A 20,339-nucleotide genomic window follows, 5' to 3' on the forward strand; every position below is an offset into this window, starting at 1 on the left:
TACTAATTTCAATGCTGAAAAAGGCAGTTGCTTAAATATTACCATCTTCCAAAGGTGTCAGCTGTTTACCATTTCCCTTGCAAAATGTATGTATGGGCTGAATGTAGCCAGTGGAGACCAGGGAGAAAGCAGGCGAGGAAAACAGATTAAAATGAAGCACAACCAGGAATCACAGACATGGCTGATGGAGAACACATTACCCATCCTAAACCTTGGCTAAGGAGCCAAAATGCAGCAACCAAGTTAATTAATTTAACTTTTGCTCTACCAAGTAATCTACCATATTTTAGATTTCACCTCTGGAAATTAATGCTCATAACCATGATTTAGTAAACTACTAGGAGAACAACAGCTATACTATGCATCTGAACAGTGTTTTCAAAAGGGAGAGAGAATTTTATTACAGGGACTCACAGCTATTACAGACTCATGTCTTCCACATTGTGCAATACTTACTTGTTCCCCAATTTTTTGCATCTCTCCATCATCTCAGTAAGCAGAACCTGGAAGAATTACTTATTAAAATTAGTAAGTAGAGACTCTGCAAATAAATTCAGCTTTAATTACTGTAAAGAAGTCTACTAAAAGCTGGTTTAATTACCTACCTAACATATTCCAATAATCCTGTCTTACTCTGTATTTACAACACAAGAAAACAATGGTGTAGTACAACATAAAACGCACCCACTGGAATAGGTACAGTGGCATTTTAATCAAACACACCATTTTATGGAAGTCAAATTTGCAATCCTTCAGCCATGCCATTTCTCCAAGTAATTACTTTTTGCCAGCCAGATCAATTATCTCTGGCAGGAGAAGTGAAGATTACCAACTCTCTGACACAGAATGCAAAACAGACTGAGATTAAAAGATCTTGTTGACTATGTCAAGCAATTACAAAGCTAAAGTTTACTCAAATCATTTTTATATCTGTATGACAGAAGAAACTACTGAATTCAGGAAATGAAGATTAAACTAGCTAAAGGACAGCAAGAAACAAACAGGAATACTGCCTATGAAATTAAAGTGGTCTAACCTGAGCTTTGTGGAAATGAACATTCTTCCTGTATAGAAGAGAGAAACAGGCAGCCGTATCTAAGCTCTTTACACTTGCACTCACACTCACGTAAGTACTGACTGAAGGGGTTTTTTAATAGGCAAAATTAACTTTTCACCCTAACACTTCCTTCAGTGTCAGGCATTACGACGTTTACTTACTTCAGGAGCATGGTAGGCAATACACTGTAAAATCCAGTCTATAGCAGGAGAATACAGAGTCAAATACAAAGGAATCTCCACACATTGTACTACCAGCTGATTCTGAACCGTATCCCCATGAATCTGTTGACGTAAAGGACAAAAACATGTTGCTGTGAGAAAGTTATTTAGTAGGAAATATGACAAACTGGACAAAGTTTGTGTATGAATGGAAACGACAACAGAAAAGATCACAAAGATACACAGATACTCTGAAACATTCCTTGCATACTGGGGAAAAAATGTCAAGCTCAAAATATTTATCATTAGAAGTATGGAAATATGCTGAATAGAACAGTTTCAGCTTACCAGAATGTATGTAAAATGTCCCAAACTATATCGGGGTACAGGAACATCCCTAAATCTATATTTAAGAACTTCAAAGATTTTAAAAAAGTATGCGGTAGTTTAAGGAATGTATTTGTGTGATTTTGCAAATAAAACCCCTACTTGCTTACTTGTTTAAATGTCAGAAGAAAGTCAAAGAAATTTTTGTTAAGGCTTTCTTTGAGCTGTGGTGCCACTTCCATCCCAACCTGTATCAAAAGAAAAAGACTTAATCTGCATCTATCACCTACAATTCTCCTTCAACTGTAAGACAAAAATGCATTTTTTCCATAGGACTACACCTAGCCACACACATCAACTCAACAAACAGCACTGAATCACATTCTTTTGACTTATTATTTCCTTGCTTACTATTATAGTCACGTCCACTAACAACTACCCTGAGGTAGTCACAGCTGTGTTTAAACATGCTTCTCCTAACATCACCTCCAAGTATCTTGTAAGCAGCAGGGAAATCAGTGTCCACCCCAGTGCCTGCACTGCAACAGCCTATACTCATTGTATGCAGGGAGCCTACAGTGAAGAACATTTAAAAGTCAAAGTTCAGAAAATTGCCTTAAATCATGTGTATTTATTCTGTGGCCAGAAAGAAGCAAGCATCCCAAAGGAAAATATAAATATACAGGCAGATATAGATAAAATATTGATGAATAATACCAGGTGATGCGCAAATGAAAGGCCTATGCAGTGAAGCTGGAACTGCAAAGCAAATGAATCCATACAGGGCTGTTTTCAATAACAGATAAAAGTATCAAAAAAAAAAAGTGGCATATTACTGAAGAAAAGAGAAAGATGCAGAAGTAAATGAGAAGTTAGCAACAGATCAGGCTTCAAAACACACACACAAACTCACTCATCTCAACAGCTTAAAGTTCCCCTCTTCAAACAAACCCAAGGGTCTGAGCCTTCAAGCTTATGCAATTCTAGCTGACTTCATCACAAGGCAGAGGTACCTTGCACCTGTAGAAGAATGGCTGCAGAAGCGTGGCCTTAGAATCTCTGAAGATCTGCACAATGCAGGCCTGGTATTAGAATAGGCCTGTAATCAGAATTGTACTGAAGTTGCTGCGCTGAAGTTAACAAGAAAGGTAGGCTTGAGCTATTCTTGAATCCTGAGACCAAGTAATTATGTTGTGCCAACAGGCCGTGGCTGTAACAAGCTACAGCTGCTGGGAAAGCAGGTGCAGGGCCAAGAAAGATGGGGACCAGTATGGGAAAATAGGGAGTAACAAACTACAAGGCTGAAGCACAGCAACACAATTAGCTACATGGATAGAATGCTTATTTTAGTCATGATAATTAGGGGTGTGAGAACCACGCGCGTTTAGAGACTACTAACCAATTATATTTCTGCTTTATGAATATGCATGTGTATCGGTTTTATATAAGTAGTGTTAGAAACTAATAAAGTTGAGCAAGATGCATAACTCATATTGAGCGTCTTCGTGACTCCAGCGAACCCTTCTTCCAACATGCACCAACCCAAGCCAGTCATCTATCACATGTGACTACAGAGAAATGCATCACCTTGCTGTGTAAAGATCTGGTCCTTTGCTTTCACAAAAGTCTTTATTCCCACATTTTATTACCATGTTTCTTTACACATTTATATCAATACCACAGGTTTCTGATTCCAGAATTTGTAATTTTTAAAAATCTATTTTCATTATCTTCATTGTGAAAGTATTAATATAATAACGTCAGTAGCTGGAATACAGCAGATTAAATGCCTTCCATTCCAGTAAGTTTTCTTATTTTAAACAGAAGTCAGGATTTTAACAGCTAGTATTTTATACCAAAAATTTTTCACTATTTTATGTGATCACCTTTGCAGACAAAAAGGAGCACACTAAGTATTTCCTTACTACATTAACTGCCATTACTATTACTAGAGTATTAGCCTTAACCTCTCTACCGTTATGCATCTCCTTCAGCTGTATCAGGAGCAGTAAAAGGTGGACTATGCAGCATCCAAATAATTTCCTAAAAAACCTTCAGAAACCTTGCACTATGTAGCAGGAATGCTTAGCCTACGACAAAAATGCAGGCATTAATGTATTTCAAGAGTCAAATAAACTAGGCAGCTCATCTACCCGAGTAAACCAGAGGTTAGCAATTACTTTCAGATGCAGGAATTCATATGGACACCCCTGAACAGTATACCAAAAGCATCTGGACATTTCATTCAAATGTAACAGATATATCAACACTGAACAAACTCATCACATTTCCTAATGGCAGCTGATTCCATGCAAGTATTGCTCGTTAGCAGCCCCACCATTTTCCAATTATAGCTGAGACCTTTGCCGCTACTTAAAAAAATGTATTTCACAAGTATTTTTCCAGTATTGATGACTTTTTGAATCACGTTAGGGTCTCTTCTTGGGTAAGTTTATCTTGGCTGAGCTGTCACAGTAACTGCAGGAGTAGTTGAGGATAAGAACATAGCCATGCTGTGCAGTCAGACAAAAATCCACTGTCTGAACACTTTACCAAGTGGCTCCTCTGGCAAGGAGCTTGCCAGCCCTCTGCCTGCCGCTTATACTCTAGAAGGAGGAAGATAAACATAGCGAAAGTGCATACATTAACTACAAAAAGCAGCACCTATCAATCAGACAATAGCATGTAGTCTCAAAGTCCAAACTCTCCTTCCACTTAGGTCTCTAACATTTTATCCTACCTGAAGATGAAAAACTGGCATAAGCAGCACATAAAATTAATTTCACTTATTATAAACACTTAAAGAAAGATTCCCCCATTACTAAAACAAAAGAGAAATTATTTTTTTTATTGTTGGAAAGAAGAGACAGGCTGCTCTCTACTTCAGATAAAAACAGTATTTAAAATAAAATTTCCTTTAGTGGCAGAGCGAGCTGCAGTAAATCTTTGATATAGATCTCTAGTGTTAAATGATGGCCTACCCTGCAAAGGTATGCTCTTGCATAGACTGCAACCAGCGGATCTCCAATTCCTCTAATCATAGACGTTAAACGTGGGAGACATTCCGAAATCCCCCTGTTAAGGTTTTTCAGAAACGAAAATGAGATTTAACAATTGAAAACAGCATTGTATCACCTACAGATAACTTCAGCAGCTGCCTTGTAGATGGGCAATTGAGCGCGAGTTATAGAAACTCCTACCAAAGCAGCAGCGTATTAGCACAAAATTCTATTTCAGAAGTAAAATTTTGTATGTACAGCAACACATACCCTATATTCAAATTGCAGTATTTGTCATTAGGAGTAGTGCAGACAGCCAGGTTGGATGCTTGACTTGTAAAAGACGAGCACAACTAAAAAGCTGCCCTCTATTTTGCAGGAACAGGGGAGCTTTTTAGGGCTGTAATTCAATGTGAGAAAAGCAGCCGCCTGAAGCGGAACTGGCAGAGCTCCTTGTATGTCTCATTTTCCCACAGGTCCTTTTTGACAGAGCTGTACTAGTGCCTGGAGATGAGGCCCATCAATTCCAGTAAAAGAACTGCTTTTTAGGGATAATGAAGTTGTCACTATAGTAGCAGTTTGGCTTACAACACTCGTTTCAAAATATAACTGAAAAAGGAGGAATACACGTGAAAGAACATTTTCAGCTCAGTAACTGACACTGTTTGGCAACATATGAAGCTTATACCAAGATTTTCAATAGATAATGGCTCATTGCTCATAAATTGTTTCTCCAACTCAGTCTCTAGCAATTGACAGACACATCAACATTTTCCTTTCAGTTTTCTATCCTGTATTTTTGCCTCACTCCTCATCTCAACAGTCTTCCTTTCACCTCCACCATCTGAAACCACTGGTTTTTAATTTGCAAAATTCCGATGTCACAATTATACATATATTCCAAAACTGCAAGCATTACTGCATTTCAAATTGTATGACAGTCTGCCTTGACTTTTTCCATGGCATCTCACTAAAAACTCCAAAACCTCTCAGTACTGCTTCTTCTCAGATATATTGAGATCATATCCACCATTAACCACAGAACTTGCACATTAACTCTGTAAATTAGTTTTTAAGTCTGGTCATTCACTTCCTTCCCATACTTAACATTTACTCTTACGTTTTGGATAGGAACTTATTGCACTTCAGTATTGCTGCTTCCACGTAACTAAAATGAAGCCAAGTTAAGGACCAAAACTAAGATACATGCCATTTAAAAACATGAAAATAAACTTACATACCGAACACATATTGAACAAACTATTTCAAGGCCTTCTGTATTAAATCTCACTACACTTTGTTGAATTTTACCATCTACCTACAAGATTTTTATTGTTTCAAAAGTTTTCACACATCAACTCTACTTTATCGCTGCCCCGCTGGTCATAGCCAACAATTCAGCATTCAGTTTACTATGAAACATGACTCAAAGTTAAATTAAAAACATACAGCCTGAAACAAACAAAGCAAAGTTAGTATAAACATGAGATCCTGTGGGGTTTATTGAAACAAACAGTTCATTTTTGGAAATGTCTATGAAAAACCTGCAGACACACTCCGAGAGTCTCACTTGACAAGGATACAATCTCGGAATGAGTTCTCTGATTGAAGCAATCTTGAAAAACCAGTTCAAGCAAGTTTCTTTAGCTGTATCGTTAACAATCTCTGGAGAAAAATTATCTGGGAGAAAAAACAACAACCCAGAAATAGTTACACTCCTAGAAACAAGTTACTTTTCATTCTAGGTTTAAAACTGTATTCTTTCCTTTCAACAAGAAATTAGGCACACCATAATAAACTCAAGCAGTATGTTTGCTTCTCAGCTCTGCTGCGCAGCAGTAAGAGCTGAGCTTCCATCTCGTACTAAGTACCGCTTCAGAAGCTAATCAGAAGCTAAGCCAAAGCTAATCTCAGATCTGCTACTCAGAAATCTAACTTCTGCCTCCCCCCAAAAGAAGAAACTGAAAAAAAGAAAAAAAAAGGAATATACAACAAATACATGTATATAAATCCCTAACAAATGCATACATATAAAATAAATTTAAGTACTCAAATTCTCTGCTTTAAAAGGCTAATACAATTTTAAAAGAATATTATTTAAAACTGTATTGCAAAAAGTAGGAAATACTAAACACTGACAAACACTTGTTTTAGTACGCGAAACATCTAACACCACTGCACAGTTCTCTCCTTGTGAGCCCTGGGACTATTTGTGTCAGCTGCCAGCAGGAAAAAGATGACACCCCAGCAGAACAGATGGGTTAGGGGGTGCACAGTTGCATGGCGAACTGCTTCTTCTTTGTCTAGATTGCCTGGAACAGAAGGTAAACACAGGCTCCTTGGGATCAGCTCAGGTCTGAGGCAAGATGGTTGGTAAGGCTGGATCTCTCTTCTCTCAATGATAAAGCTCGACAAGCAGCTCCTGCTGTGAATGTCTGCTTATAACTCCTCGCGAAAGCTGTAAAATACCAGTGCTCTCCCATCCCTGCCCCTAGAAGGTGAGAAGCTCCTGCTCCCTAAGTTTCCAACTTCTAAGACTAGAGAAGCCACACACTAGATGCTGGCTGAGTACAGAAAGATGTTCTTTCTCATCTAGCACCACAGGAGTTCTCATCCAACTTTGTTTTGCTTGGCTCCCAAGGGACAAGCATGGAGATGGAGGTTGGGCCTGAAACCTCCAGGGTTCATACTGCCCTGCATGGCAAGCACAGCACAGATTTTCCTTCTCCCTCCCACTTTTATAGCTGCTTGGGAAGTTCCCACCAGCAATGCCTCCAGCAGCAGTACTGCTGCAGCATGAGCTCAGCTCTCCGGAACAGAGGTAACTGTGCCCAGTAATCGTGACATGCGATGGGAACTGTCTGCCTTCATTAATGTTTATAAGAACAGTTTGCCAGATCTGCAACAACCAAATTTACCTTAAGTGTTTTCTGTAAGTTTATTTTAGATTCAAATATTTGTTGGTTCCAAGCTTCTGGCTCAGATCCTATGGATTTAACTACAACCTAATGGTACTGTTGCACTGCCAACTACAGAGTAAGAAAGTTTCATATTTCAAGGACATGCACTTAATACAGTCCAAATTGCAAGGAAACGTCTTTATTTCCATGGAATGTTTCAATGCCTTCCTAAAAAGGTTCTTCCATATGCATTTGTACTGTAAATGTCAAATTAGACTTATTGTGTTTAAACTTTAAGCTACTTTAACCTACTAAAATATAATATTTTCAGAAAAGACCATACACTAAGAAAAGAAGGAAAAAAGTCTTCATCTAATTTGGCCATTCATGTTTAATTCTTCCTCTGCTTATCTATCATTCTTTTGATTTCAAGTCCCAGGAAGAAACAGTTTGTGTTTAGTAACATCAAAGCCACAAGCGCACTTTATTGTACCTTAGGTATATTCTTCACAATTAAAATGTAAACTTGCATAAACACCGTGAATGGTTGGAAGCTATAAGCAATTACTTTTACTCTACTAAAACCTAAAAATTACTAGATTCAGATCAGAACTTTTTCCATAGGAGATACACTAGCATGGGTCCTGTTTAACCTTTAAGTTTGTTCAGACATTATTTTTTTAAGGAGCACGGTAGAACAAATATGAAGTTACCTGGCAAAGAGACACGATTGTCCATGCACATTGACAGAATTCTTTCATACACTAGTTTCCCTGTTTTTAACAACAACAACAACAAAAAAAAAAAAGAGAAAGATCATTTATAACAAACTAAAGAACTGTAGAACACAATATGTTGATACAAAGGTTCCCTCTCCAACATATGTTGAAATTAGCTGGAAAAATCTTCCCAGAACACTAACATGATGGTGCCCTCTAGTGAGCCTGAAATGTTAAGTCTGAATTTAACACCGCACACCATCACACCATGAAAAATGTTATCTGGTTCCCTTAAGTGCAGAGGTAGCATGCAGATCAGATTCCTCCCAGGCCAGGGGAGGACAGCTGGTGTCCTGCCTTTGCTGAGTTTGGCCATTATGTTATCTTCAGCAACTTTCAGTAAGTAGGAAAGAGCACAAAGAGGAAGCAACACCTGAAAACACAACTGAATCTACGTCATAGCACATCCTGCTAACCATCACAATACCCTTCAACTTCGAATGTCGTCCTAAATCTTTTCCGTAAGTTGGCAGAAAAACAAGAGAATCACATGAAGTGGATGACAATTACACTTAAAGGATCATTTAAAAATTATCAAAATAAATTTAAAAAATTAACTACATTCTGATCACTTTACAGTCCCTATTTGGCTAAAGAAAACTTTCTGACTTCTATTCTTCAAAAATAAATAGAATGAAATACGGAGTCAAGAGGCTGCCAAAACCAAAATATTGTCATAACAATGACAGTGTGTTTTAAATTTCAAAATGTAGAGCTCATGACTTTTCACAAGGTTTTGTTCTAGATATTCACTAGTATAAAAAGCATAGGACTACAAAATGAAATATTTTTATTTTAAATACTTCACTCATAAGAGTTTTTGAACAATTACATACCACTGATGTCCAAATGTTTGTGGTGGAAATATTCCATGTTAAAACTGAAAGTTCTTTCAACACTTTTTAGATAACTTTGATGTTTTCTTATATTATAAAAAAATTAATTTCATCTCATGAAAAATTTTGTAGTAAGTCTGACACATTACTTACCAAAAGTATCAAGGATATCTGTAATTAAAACAAATTTACTTGGATAAAACTGGATTACTGTTGTGTCTGAAAGAAGCTTAGAACACTAGAAGAGAAAAGAAAAAAGAAACATTCTTAGGGGCCAATGCAAGTTTATGTGCTTACTCCAGGCAGGCTGGAACAGATGAATACCTACAGATGGAAAGAACCAACATGAACTATCCAGCAAAAAGCACAAGAACCTCTAACATAACACATCATGGCACTCTTTGTATTTTTCAGGTTATTCTTCATCTCCAGCAGAGCTAGTCACAGACCTGTTTTTCCTTTATACAAGGTGATCTACAATGCAGAATATCAGCTGACTCTGCAGACCTGTGCATTTGTTCAGACAAAACAAATTCTGTCCCAGAAAAAGCATAAAAAGGCACTTTTTTCTAAAACAACCTTTTTAAAGAGCATTTTTCAGTTTCTCACCATCTCTCTAAGCATCTGTATCAAACACAAGATTTGATGTATACTAAATTAAGAAACAATTTTAGAAGTTTAGCTAATGAGCTTTACAACACATCTTTGTGGCTCACATAACTAGTTCAAACATTCTGGAAACAGGCCAGCTGATCCACAGCCAGCCCCAGGGAGGAATGTGTAACCAGTCACCACCCACAAGCACCCAACACGATCGCAGCAGTTGGACGATCATGATGGCTGGTACAAAGTCACATCTGAAAGCATATTAACCAGTTTGGTTCTAGTACTGTTGAATGTTCAGCCCAGGTAGGAACATGTCCATTTGTGATGTGAATTCAAAATACACACTGAGGAATGAAGATTTCTTAAGATATTAATAATTAAGCTATAGTTTGTTTTCCAAGATGGTGCAAAACCTGCAGACTAAATTGGAGTAAAAAACTTTGGCAGAAGTTTATTCACAAAAAAATCAACTTCCACCTCAAGAAAACAGTCAAACGACTGCCTGGGGAGAGAAATTCACCTCCTTCCTACCTAAGCCAAATGCAGCCTTTGACCTCTGGCCTCTATTTAAGACTGACAAGTCCAGTATTCCCTGTGATCTCTGTTCCTTCTCTATCAGAAGAGAGTTCTTCAATCTCAATGGAATAAATGAAGTCCAAGTCTTCACTACATTCCAAAAATCCAGGAAGCAATCCAATACCTGACAAGACTGCTTTGTTTAAACAAGGAAATAATAACATTTGAACATGCTTAAATGAGGGGCATGCTTAGTCTTTTTGCTTTATTCATCAGGGAGGAACACTGAGCCCTGGGGAACACCACCTGTGACCAGCCCAGCCACCAGCGGGATGTGACTCCATCCACCACCACCACACTTTGGCCTTGGCCGTCCAGCCAGCTATTTACCCAGCATAGAGTACGCCCATCCAAGCCACGAGCAGCCAGTTTCTCCAGGAGATGCCATGGGAGGTGGTGTCAAAGGCTTTACTAACATCTGGGTAGACATCCACAGCCTTGCCCTCATCCAGTCAGCAGGTCACCTTGTCATAGAAGGAGATGGGGTTGGCCCAGCAGGACCTGCCTTTCATAGCCCCACGCTGGCTGGGCCTGATCCCCAGCTGTCCTGCACGTGCCGTGTGATGGCACTCAGGGTGACCTGCTCTGTCACCTTCCCCAGCACCGAGGTCAGGCTGGCAGGGCTGTAGTTCCCTGGATCCTCCTTCCTGCCCCTCTTGTAGATGGGCATCACATCATCTGACCTCCAGTCAACTGGGACCACGCCGGTGAGCCAGGACCAGTGATAAATTGTTGAAGTGGCTCAGTGAGCTCAGCACCCTCGGGTGGATCCCATCCAGCCCCATAGACTTGTGCATGTCTAAGTGGTGCAGGAGGTCACTGACCACTTCCCCCTGGATTACGGGGGCTTCATTCTGCTCCCTGTCTTCCAGCTGAGGGAGCTGGGTACCCAGAGAACAACTGGTCTTACCATTAAAGACTGAGGCAAAAAAGGTATTAAGTACCTCAGTCTTTTCCTCACCTTTTGTCACTATGTCTCCCCCTGCATCCAATAAAGGATGGAGATTCTCCTTAGCCTGCCTTTTGTTGCTGATCTGTTTAGATGAGGGACCCCCGTGCACAGTGCTGGAGCGCTCGGCTGCCGATCCTGCTGGCACTGGGGCTGCTCGCCTTCACAACCATTCACACGTTATAAATTCAGGCCCTGCCTTAATAACCAGAACCCTTCCAGCATGTGAAGCTCTGTAGAACTCTTGCACAGAGAATAACAGCTTCATCCCCAAAGTCTAAATGAAAGATTTTGTGTAATTTCATCATTAGTTCTTAAATCAAGATAATTCTAGCATTCAAATTAAAACTTCTTTTTCCATCCCCGTATATATTTCTGAAAAACAACAAGAACAAAAGGCCAAACTTCCTCCTCCTACTGCATACTAATCAGTATGTGATTATAATAATGATAGACTATACATATAATCACAGCCTGGTGTCAAGAAAACTGCTTGCTTCCTTTAGGGGATACAAAATTCTTTAAATTGTGTTATTTACTAGAAAGAACCACCAGAAGGAAAGTTCAGCCAGGTTTCTACCCTATTCTGCATTATAAGAATATAATTATTATCCTTGATGAATTTTTTTTAATTCATGTTAATTACCCAAATACCTAATTCATTCTGGCCCAGTCTTTCAATTAATGATGAGCATCTGCAGCATGAAGTTGAAGTGCAAAGTGAACAACACAGACAGCACTTTAAGAGAGAGAAACATGCAATTTTGGCACCACTTTCCTAAACGGAAGCACTGAATCCCATCCTAGAAACTGCATTATTTCAAAATCTCTTGTGAAAGCATTTGTAAAAGAACATGTGAAAGTAGTAATGCATAGATTATCACTGCATGTCAGACATTGTGTGTATACATATATATACACACAAATGCACGTTAATGGACTGTAAATGCATTATTACATCTATGTCTGCTTTCTTCTCATCCCAAGACTTTTAGTACTGTATCTTCTTTCACTAAAATATTCCCACTTCATAATGCTATATATGGTGCTTTTTCTTTTGAAGAATAATAGTGCTGATTTCATAGCATTACAATAGAGCATTAGTCACCCTAGGTCACATATAATTTTTTGATCTCACTTCATTTCTGTTTCATTTCCTTTATTGTCTTTACCACAATTTAAGCTGAAACTACTGCAAACAGTTTTCACAAGAGTATCCAGCATGACAAAAAAAAAAAATCATTACTTTATATAACCCCACTTGATGACTGTTAGCATTGCATCAGTTTTACAGCTTTTAAGGATGTCATTATCTCCTCTGTCCTCTGATGCACTCTGCCTCTGGCTTTTTTTAAAGGCCAAACAAACAAAAAAAAGCACATTTAACTGCCCTATTTCCCCCTGTCCCCCTCAAAGCCCATCACTCCAAATGAGCCAGGGGAAGACTGTGGACAAGTTTTAAAAATAATAATAAAAAAACCCCAAAAACATACACATACTTTAAAAACCTAGAGCTGTTTTCTGTAGCTTGCTAGAGTCCTATATCAGACTACTCAATGGCCTTACTAAGTCTGGATAAGGACAACACTGACATTCAAGAAGTCATTCTGGCATTACTTAGGGTGGGGAGCAAGGGGCTAGAAGGGGAAGAGGAGAGGAAATGACATGTCCTAGAAAGAGTTAATATCACTACATGTTATTTATTCTAATTATCCCTAACCGGGTAAAATTTCCACATCTGTCATTTAGCCACTTTCTTTAATAAGAATTCCACCCCACATACCCTAGTCAAAATCAGTACATAACAACAAAGTTGAAAATCCAGCTGTTGTCAGAAGTCATAAGACTCTGAAAGAGATGGGTTTCAGTGAAGAACAGAAGAAAATAACAGAAAAATAATAAAACCTCTTCTTTCCCCAAGAAAGAAATCGGACAAGCCACACCACCAAACTCACTGGTTCTGTACAGAACGAAAATGTAAAACTGACCTGGATGACTATTTTCAGAGCTTTTACTTTCTGATCAGAGGACCAAGCATCCTTTAAAGACTGGTTTAGTTCTTCAATTCGGTTCATGTAATCCTGCTGAGTCAAATTCAACAGCTCCTTCTGTGACCCCTGGCAAGAAAACACAAGCCTAATTAATAAAGAGAGGGAGGGAACGAAGGAGAGTGCCGGTATTATAGTCAAATCACTGGAGGGGGGGCATGGGCGGGACCACAAAACTTATTACAAAATCCCCAATTTTCCCTTTTTACCTTTGCAGCATCAGTATTGCAGGTGTTTGGCACCGGAGTGCATCACAACTGCTTTGCTTTTCAAGAGGCATACATGCTGGTATTTAAAGTTGTCTGAGAGGTCAGAAATGCTGGACTATTTCAGTGGTATTCTACTTGTGGTATAATTAGTGCATTAACACTATACATAAGCATACTAGCACCTACACAGAGAGGAAAGAAACATTTTGCCAGCAACGTCCTAAGAAATCCACGGACATCAAGAAAGGCCTGGCTGTGTTCGCCCTCAGTAAGAAAATAAAACTATCTTCATTTCATGCTCAGTACCAGAGTACTCTTGTGGCTTGTTTTGCAGAAAATCTTACAGATCTTATAAAAAGATCATCAAAAATAAACTAGTGAAACACTGGAAACAGAAATAATTGTTTAAGCTTTAGAACCAAACTAACACAGCAACAAAGGGACTAAAAACGTGTTTAGAAAAATCAGAAGGTATTTCTGCAACAGTCTTCAGTAGAAGTATAATTAACATTAAAAACTAACTTCAGGACTAGTTTTGATGAGTTTATTAAGCTGCATTGCAGAATAAGAATTAAGACTACTAGGCTCCACAAATTTTAATAGCAGCTGCAGACTGTACACAGTACCAAGGTAAATCAACATCGGTAAATCAGGTGAATTTTCAAATTACAATTTCTAGTGATAAAAAAATATGATTCTGCCTGAAATCTATAGCAGTAAGACTGACATTACTAGAGAAGTCCCATGGAAAATATTATTTACCTAAATATATAAATATATAAGCACGCAGAATCAAGACCTTTTTGAGAGGTTTCATAAAAGATTTCTATTTCACAAATGTATTTCACTTTTAAAATGGTGATGTAATTGGATGAGAAAACTTTCTCACCTCTTCCAGATCATCCAGTTCTTCTAACCTTGTCCTCACTTTTTCAGAAACTGCTGAGCCAGTAGTTGTAGCTTTTCCTGTAAAGAATTATATGCTTGAGTTTCTTTAACATTTAAACACTTGGGACTTCTGAAAGGAAACAAACCTGAAGAAGCTTGACACAATCAGACACAGAAGACAAGTGATTTGATTCATTTTGTGACTATTCCTGAAGTCACATTTAAACATACCTACAGTTCATTCACTTTGAACAGGGAATGACAAGTAAGCAAAACTGAATATAAATGGATTTTCATGCAAGTTGCGCTGTGGTAAGGAAAGAACCACTGGATCGAATTGTAGGATAATTTAGGTTAAAAGAAAGCCCTATGGAGGTCTGTGTCCAACTTTCCTCCTCAAAGCAGGTCCAATTGTGAAGTTGTAACAGGTTGCACGGGGTTACACCCAGTCAATTTAACAATGTCTAAGGGTGGAGATGTGATACTTGTGACAACTCTCCCTGGACATCCTGTTTCAGTATTTAACCGTCCTCATTCCAAAAAAGTATTTCATATTTTTGCAGAAGCTGAAATGCTGCATGTTTGCTCATATGTAAGAACTCTGATTTACTATGCAATCAGCTATGACTACTCAGCCCAGAGCTGCTTCACTGGAAAACATAATAAAATATTTAACATTTGGTTCTTTTTTGAACACTCAGCATACAGTTGAAATCATTCCACTTTCATGTAAAGAGAGTAACTGAGCAAGTTCCCAAGAGACTTGTTTGCTTTCCCTTCCAGCAAGCAGAAGGGCTGATAAACATGATCCTCAAAACATCACTGCTCACTTTAAATGGAAGAAAGTTTTAAGCTACAGTGGAAGGAGTGAATTCCATTCCCTTCCACAACATATAATCAAAATTTATTAGCCTACAGGAATACAAGACAAGGTGGCTGGGTGGTTTGTTTTCAATATTTGTTTTAAGTAAAAATCCAACAGAATTCTTATTCACAAAAAAACACAGATCCAACCATGTGTCAGAATGGGGGAGGACAGGAAACCACATTTCAACTATTCCTGACCACAAACCTGTCACTGCACCCTACCTCAAGCAACATTTGTTACTGTTAAAGAAGCTGCTTACCTTTTTCAGATCCCATGTACAGATTCTGTGAAGAAACAGAAAAAAAGCAGACTTTTAGAAAACACGCACTCACTAGCATTCCAAGAATGCAGAGGATAATTACACTGCTAATTAAGCCTCTAATCCTTTAGACACAAGACCAGAAGTCATTTGTATTGTTACATAAAGACAAAGTGATGGCTTCTAATTATCAACAGACTTTTGGACTTGGCTCCACAACAACCTTTGTAAGTGACAGCTTGTGGTACAGCTTTCTACAAGAATGAAACTGAAATATAGAGGACTAGTATTTACTCATGAAATCATTGCAAAACAGCAACATCCAAAATCAATTAAAGGTCTAGTACAAACAAATAAAACTGGAGAAGCTGCCACTTACAATAGAGAGCTTCTCTGTTGTTGTGTATCTAGCAAGGATTTCACCGCGTTTGCTTGACCATGGTTCAAAGTCACCTCCTACTGCTGAGCTGTCATCTTTATCCCGTTTCTTTCGTGTACTATCCTATGAGGGGAGTAGAAGTGCAAATGTTAAATACAAATCTGGAAAAAAAAAAAAAAAAAAGAGAGAGAAGGCTGCTAAAGGTTAACTTAATGTTTCAAGTGCTAACTGATCCTTCCCAAAGTTACAATATTAAAAGAAATAATCCACATTTTAAAAAATATGTCAACATAAACCAGACAAATATCGGTAAATAAGAATACGTTATTCTATTAATACAGGGTATTTCCTATTTGCATTAACCCCCTAATTGGTGAGACAAATATATTTTATGCAGGGTTTGCTTTCTGGTTTTGTTTTTTTTTTATTTAGTGGAGTTAACTGCCCCCAGTTTTACCATGGTAGCAGTAGTAGTCACAGGATCTGCGGCTGCTGCAAATAATGACAAGGGGTCGGTACCGTCCAATACACTGCTCAGTGGGTCCATCACAGAGCTAGAAGAAGAAGAGGAGGTAGAAGAAGTACTTCCTTTCCGGTTCATCTTCTTCGTCTTGGATTCAGTAACCTAAAAGAAAAGTTCAAAACTACTCAGCAAAAAGGCTTTCTCTTCCCCCTATTTTCTTCAATAAATTATCAAAATACATGCTATAGAAATCGCGCTGTTACAATGACAGCAAGGACCAACAAACAAACTCTTTACAAGAAGCATCAGCATTTAAATGGAAGCACCTGCTTTTTCCCTGAATCTGGAGGCACTCTTCAATAGCATTTTCATTACCTTTCCCCCCGCACCCTTCCAATTCTGGGTCTACAGAACCGTAAGAACAAGCACTCTAAATTTCTTTCCAGCACCACTCCTTTATTTTATTGGGTTTGTCCCTCTCCTCCTACCTCTTTCTTGCTCTTTGATTCCCCCTGCCAGTCTCACCTTTACTTTTCTGGTACGATGATACTCAAGCTGGAACATTAAATCTATTCTTAAGGCCTCCGTCTCACCTCCCTCCTGACCTTCCTCAGTAAAAGCTGCTGTCCATTTATCATTCATTAGCATACGACTATCATCTCTTTGAAGCAGGATTTTTTTTTTGTACATCCACGTTTTTAAAAGCCTCTCATACATTAAAGAAATAATAAATGTTTCAAAGCATACAGCTGACTGGAAGTTAACCCAAACCCAAATCTTACATCAAGCAATTACGCAGGTTATTTGTAATGCAACAATCTGATTTTAAACTTATCCATTATTCAGCATTCAATGCAACCAAGAAAACCCACAAGCTGGAATGCTATATTTGTCGGGAGGAGACTGTTTTTGACACATAACAGCACTAGTAAATTTCTGTAAAGGACAAACAGAAGAAACCTTGATGCCTCTAAAATAACAGGCCACTAACATAGAAAGCAACTTCACTAGCACCACCACCAACTTCAAAGCCTTTTCAAGAAAGAGAATAAAAGGAACCCAAGCAGTTTTAATTCATATTCATTTTCCAAAAGCACAAAAAGAAACTCACTGTAATGGGTTTTAGTGGATGGTAATCACCAAAATCCAAGGGTACAGACTCCAGTTTGCACACTTCAGATTCTGAAACATAGTTTCTTGATCTCGCATGCCTTGAAAAGCAAGAGCAAAGCGTAAGTACATATAAATAATCACATACTTATGAACAGAGAAATACATCCTACGTCCACATAGATGGAGGCATGTTTACAAAAAGAAACACATGTTGACAAATAAGTCATTGAAGGACCAAAATGTCTTTCTCTACTGAGATAAATAAAATAAAACTGAAGAAACTTTACTTTCAGTCATCCAATTGTATTCTTTCCCTACAGCTGGATTCTCTTCCATTCCATTAAACATTAAAAGGGCAGTTTCACCAAGCATTTGTATGTGTGACCGGGTGATGGCGATTATTAAACACAACTTTCCAACTGGATAGTCAGAGTGAAAGGAAAATGCAAGTATGACAACACAAGGGAAGAAATCGAGTGATCAAGCACAAATATAATGAGGAACTGCACAGATTAACTTATGTAGCTGCAAAGCTCTTCCCTGAGAAATCTATTTCTATCTGTTCATCTCATAGTACAAGTTGTAAAAGTCAAATTATACCTTATCAGTACTCATATGTTTCCACTGTGGGTAAGTCCTTATATAAATGTATAAAAATTAAGTATGTCTTTAAGTGAAATAAATCACAAAAAACATACACATTTCAGGTTTTGTTTTTAATCTGCTATTAAGAGAGAACTGTGAGAACTATGGCCTCCGTCTCTAATTAAAAAAGACTTGATTACAGAAAAGAACACAAATAGAAGCATTTGAGTAAAACAACATTGCCACTAGGAATTAACAGTAACACACACTAAGTTATCAATCACAGTTTAAGGACGCTGCTTTTTTATAAAATAGATTATTCATCCTGGTGTTAATTGCTCAAATATAAATATAAATTTCTATTTTTAAAAGGCTTTTAAAGCACACTTGACAATGTAGGAAGGCAAAAAAGAGGGATTAAAACTTTCTGACTAGCACAGATAACAATTTCAAAAGTGACTTGAGTTACAAATGCTTCCTAGTATCTCTGACAACACATCAATATATGAAAGCAATTCCTTTTAATTGTATGAGTAGTAGTAATGGTTAAACTGGGAAATAAAAATTCAAACTCACAAAAATACACAGGACAGCTGCTTCCTAAAACAATTGCCATCATAGCTATCACATGGTACCTCCCTTTAACAGTAGCAATAGTTAAAGTACTAATGCAAAAAGAGATCCAAGTAAAATCTAGAAAAATATATTTGAAAAGGTTTTCTCTACATTCTGCCCTCCACAAGTTCTTGATTTCTTTTTTAGTCTTTGAAAGACACAGGGCAGCTAACTGTTCTTTCCTGTTTCATCCAGGATCCTGAGAATGTTCCTAAGGCTGTATGTGCTGTATTTATAAGGCCTTAGCTGAATGGGTAAAACCAGTGGATACACAAAGGTTTCTTTAATCAGACTCCTAACGAGAACAAACAGTATTCCCCCCATATCATACACATCTTTGCCACAAAAACTAATCCAAACTTTCAAAGGATTCCATTCCTACCCAGAGACCTAACTGAAGAACTGAATGCTGAAGAATTTCAGCATTGCAAAGCAGCCAGCTCTTCTATAGATACTACGTACCCACAAAAAATTAGATTCATTTAAAAATACACTAAGAAAGAGTTTAATTCTCAGTTGTGTTACTTCAGGAAGAAGCTCTGACACCTAATGAGATATAGCCGAGCAAGAGAAAAGAGTCCAGTGAAATTCATGTGCTTATTCCTTTTGTTTTCTTGATCTCAAGCTCCTTTCCTTTATATATGAATAGTCTCTTTAATTTGTTATTGCCCCAGGATTCAATGGTTCTCCTTGCTCACTTGCTTCACAGGTTAATTAGCATCTGGGTGAAAAAGCTTTCAAGCTCTTTCTGGCTGCCCGACTGTAACATCTCTATTGCTCCGTTACAGTTCTGTCAGTATTTCCATAGCTCTCCTTTACAGATATTTCCAAACTAGCAGTAAAGAAAGATGTCAGTGACAGCTCAAGCTTGGCACACCACTCCCAGGCCAAAATCAATCGTACTCCAACGATAATTAATGTAAGGCAGCCCTGGGGAAGTCTAACACACAAGGGAACAAAGAAGAGCTGTTCACCCTTCAAGTAAGCCTTTAAAAAGTACATTTACGATGTGGCTATTCAAGTGGTAAGACAGCTTGTAACATATGTAACATGGGGGACAAGTTCAAGCTTGCTCTGACATTACGTCCCACTTACTCGCAGGGAAAGCAGAGTACGCTTCCCTTGCTCAGCCACTGCAGTGCAGCCAGCTTCCCAGGGTAAATAAAAATAAGACTCTGGCCAAGGCAGGGTTCCAGCCCCAGCGCATACTGCAGGGTACACCCCCGCTTGCAGGTGCTGTTTTAACAGGGGCTTTTTAAACCTTTTTTTAAACCTTCTCACACACATGAGCACCACCGTATTGCCACCGCTCCAAGCCTTCGCCACCCACCTGACTGCCAATCTCCTTCTCTCCTCCAGATAAACAATCTTTTCCTGGGACTGCTGTACTTCATTCCCCAGTGAATTTATTTCAAAAAGCCTAGTTCTGTTGTTTTCATAAAGCCTCGATTGGTTCCACTAGCAATGACTTTTAAATGCACTAATTATTCCCACTTTATTAAACACCAAAGTTTGCTTGCACATTAGCCACATGAGTAAGAGGGATGGTCTCCAGCCTGACAGCGTGCAGGCCCGGAACATCTTTTTAGCATCCTCATACTTTAAGGGGCTGCACCTGCTGCGTGTTGCTTCTGGTTCTGCAGCCGGTTTGGTTTCCAGCGCGCCCAGCCCCGCAGCCACCGCTGCCCGCCGGGTCCACTCCAGGAACCGCGACGGCGGGGC

General features: G+C 38.5%; 1 protein-coding gene across 3 annotated transcripts in view; it reads right to left on the reverse strand.

The window, feature by feature from the left end:
* Positions 1–20,339, reverse strand: part of VPS35L (VPS35 endosomal protein sorting factor like) — a 56,627-nt gene that overhangs the window by 35,549 nt on the left and 739 nt on the right. For 2 of the 3 annotated variants that reach the window (XM_037382889.1, XM_037382890.1), the window contains exons 2-15: positions 17,416–17,515; positions 16,299–16,466; positions 15,842–15,964; positions 15,463–15,487; positions 14,337–14,413; positions 13,179–13,307; positions 9,213–9,297; positions 8,158–8,217; positions 6,128–6,224; positions 5,665–5,712; positions 4,527–4,620; positions 1,716–1,793; positions 1,219–1,341; positions 457–503 (exon numbers count right to left, since the gene is read on the reverse strand). In XM_037382889.1, the coding sequence (XP_037238786.1) occupies positions 457–503; positions 1,219–1,341; positions 1,716–1,793; positions 4,527–4,620; positions 5,665–5,712; positions 6,128–6,224; positions 8,158–8,217; positions 9,213–9,297; positions 13,179–13,307; positions 14,337–14,413; positions 15,463–15,487; positions 15,842–15,964; positions 16,299–16,466; positions 17,416–17,515 (1,254 nt within the window). Of the gene's footprint in view, positions 1–456; positions 504–1,218; positions 1,342–1,715; positions 1,794–4,526; positions 4,621–5,664; positions 5,713–6,127; positions 6,225–8,157; positions 8,218–9,212; positions 9,298–13,178; positions 13,308–14,336; positions 14,414–15,462; positions 15,488–15,841; positions 15,965–16,298; positions 16,467–17,415; positions 17,516–20,339 lie in introns of those variants that run through there. The other variant, XM_037382891.1, reaches the window with a different exon arrangement.

Source organism: Falco rusticolus, chromosome 4, assembly GCF_015220075.1.
Source record: "Falco rusticolus isolate bFalRus1 chromosome 4, bFalRus1.pri, whole genome shotgun sequence".
Lineage (NCBI taxonomy): Eukaryota > Metazoa > Chordata > Aves > Falconiformes > Falconidae > Falco > Falco rusticolus.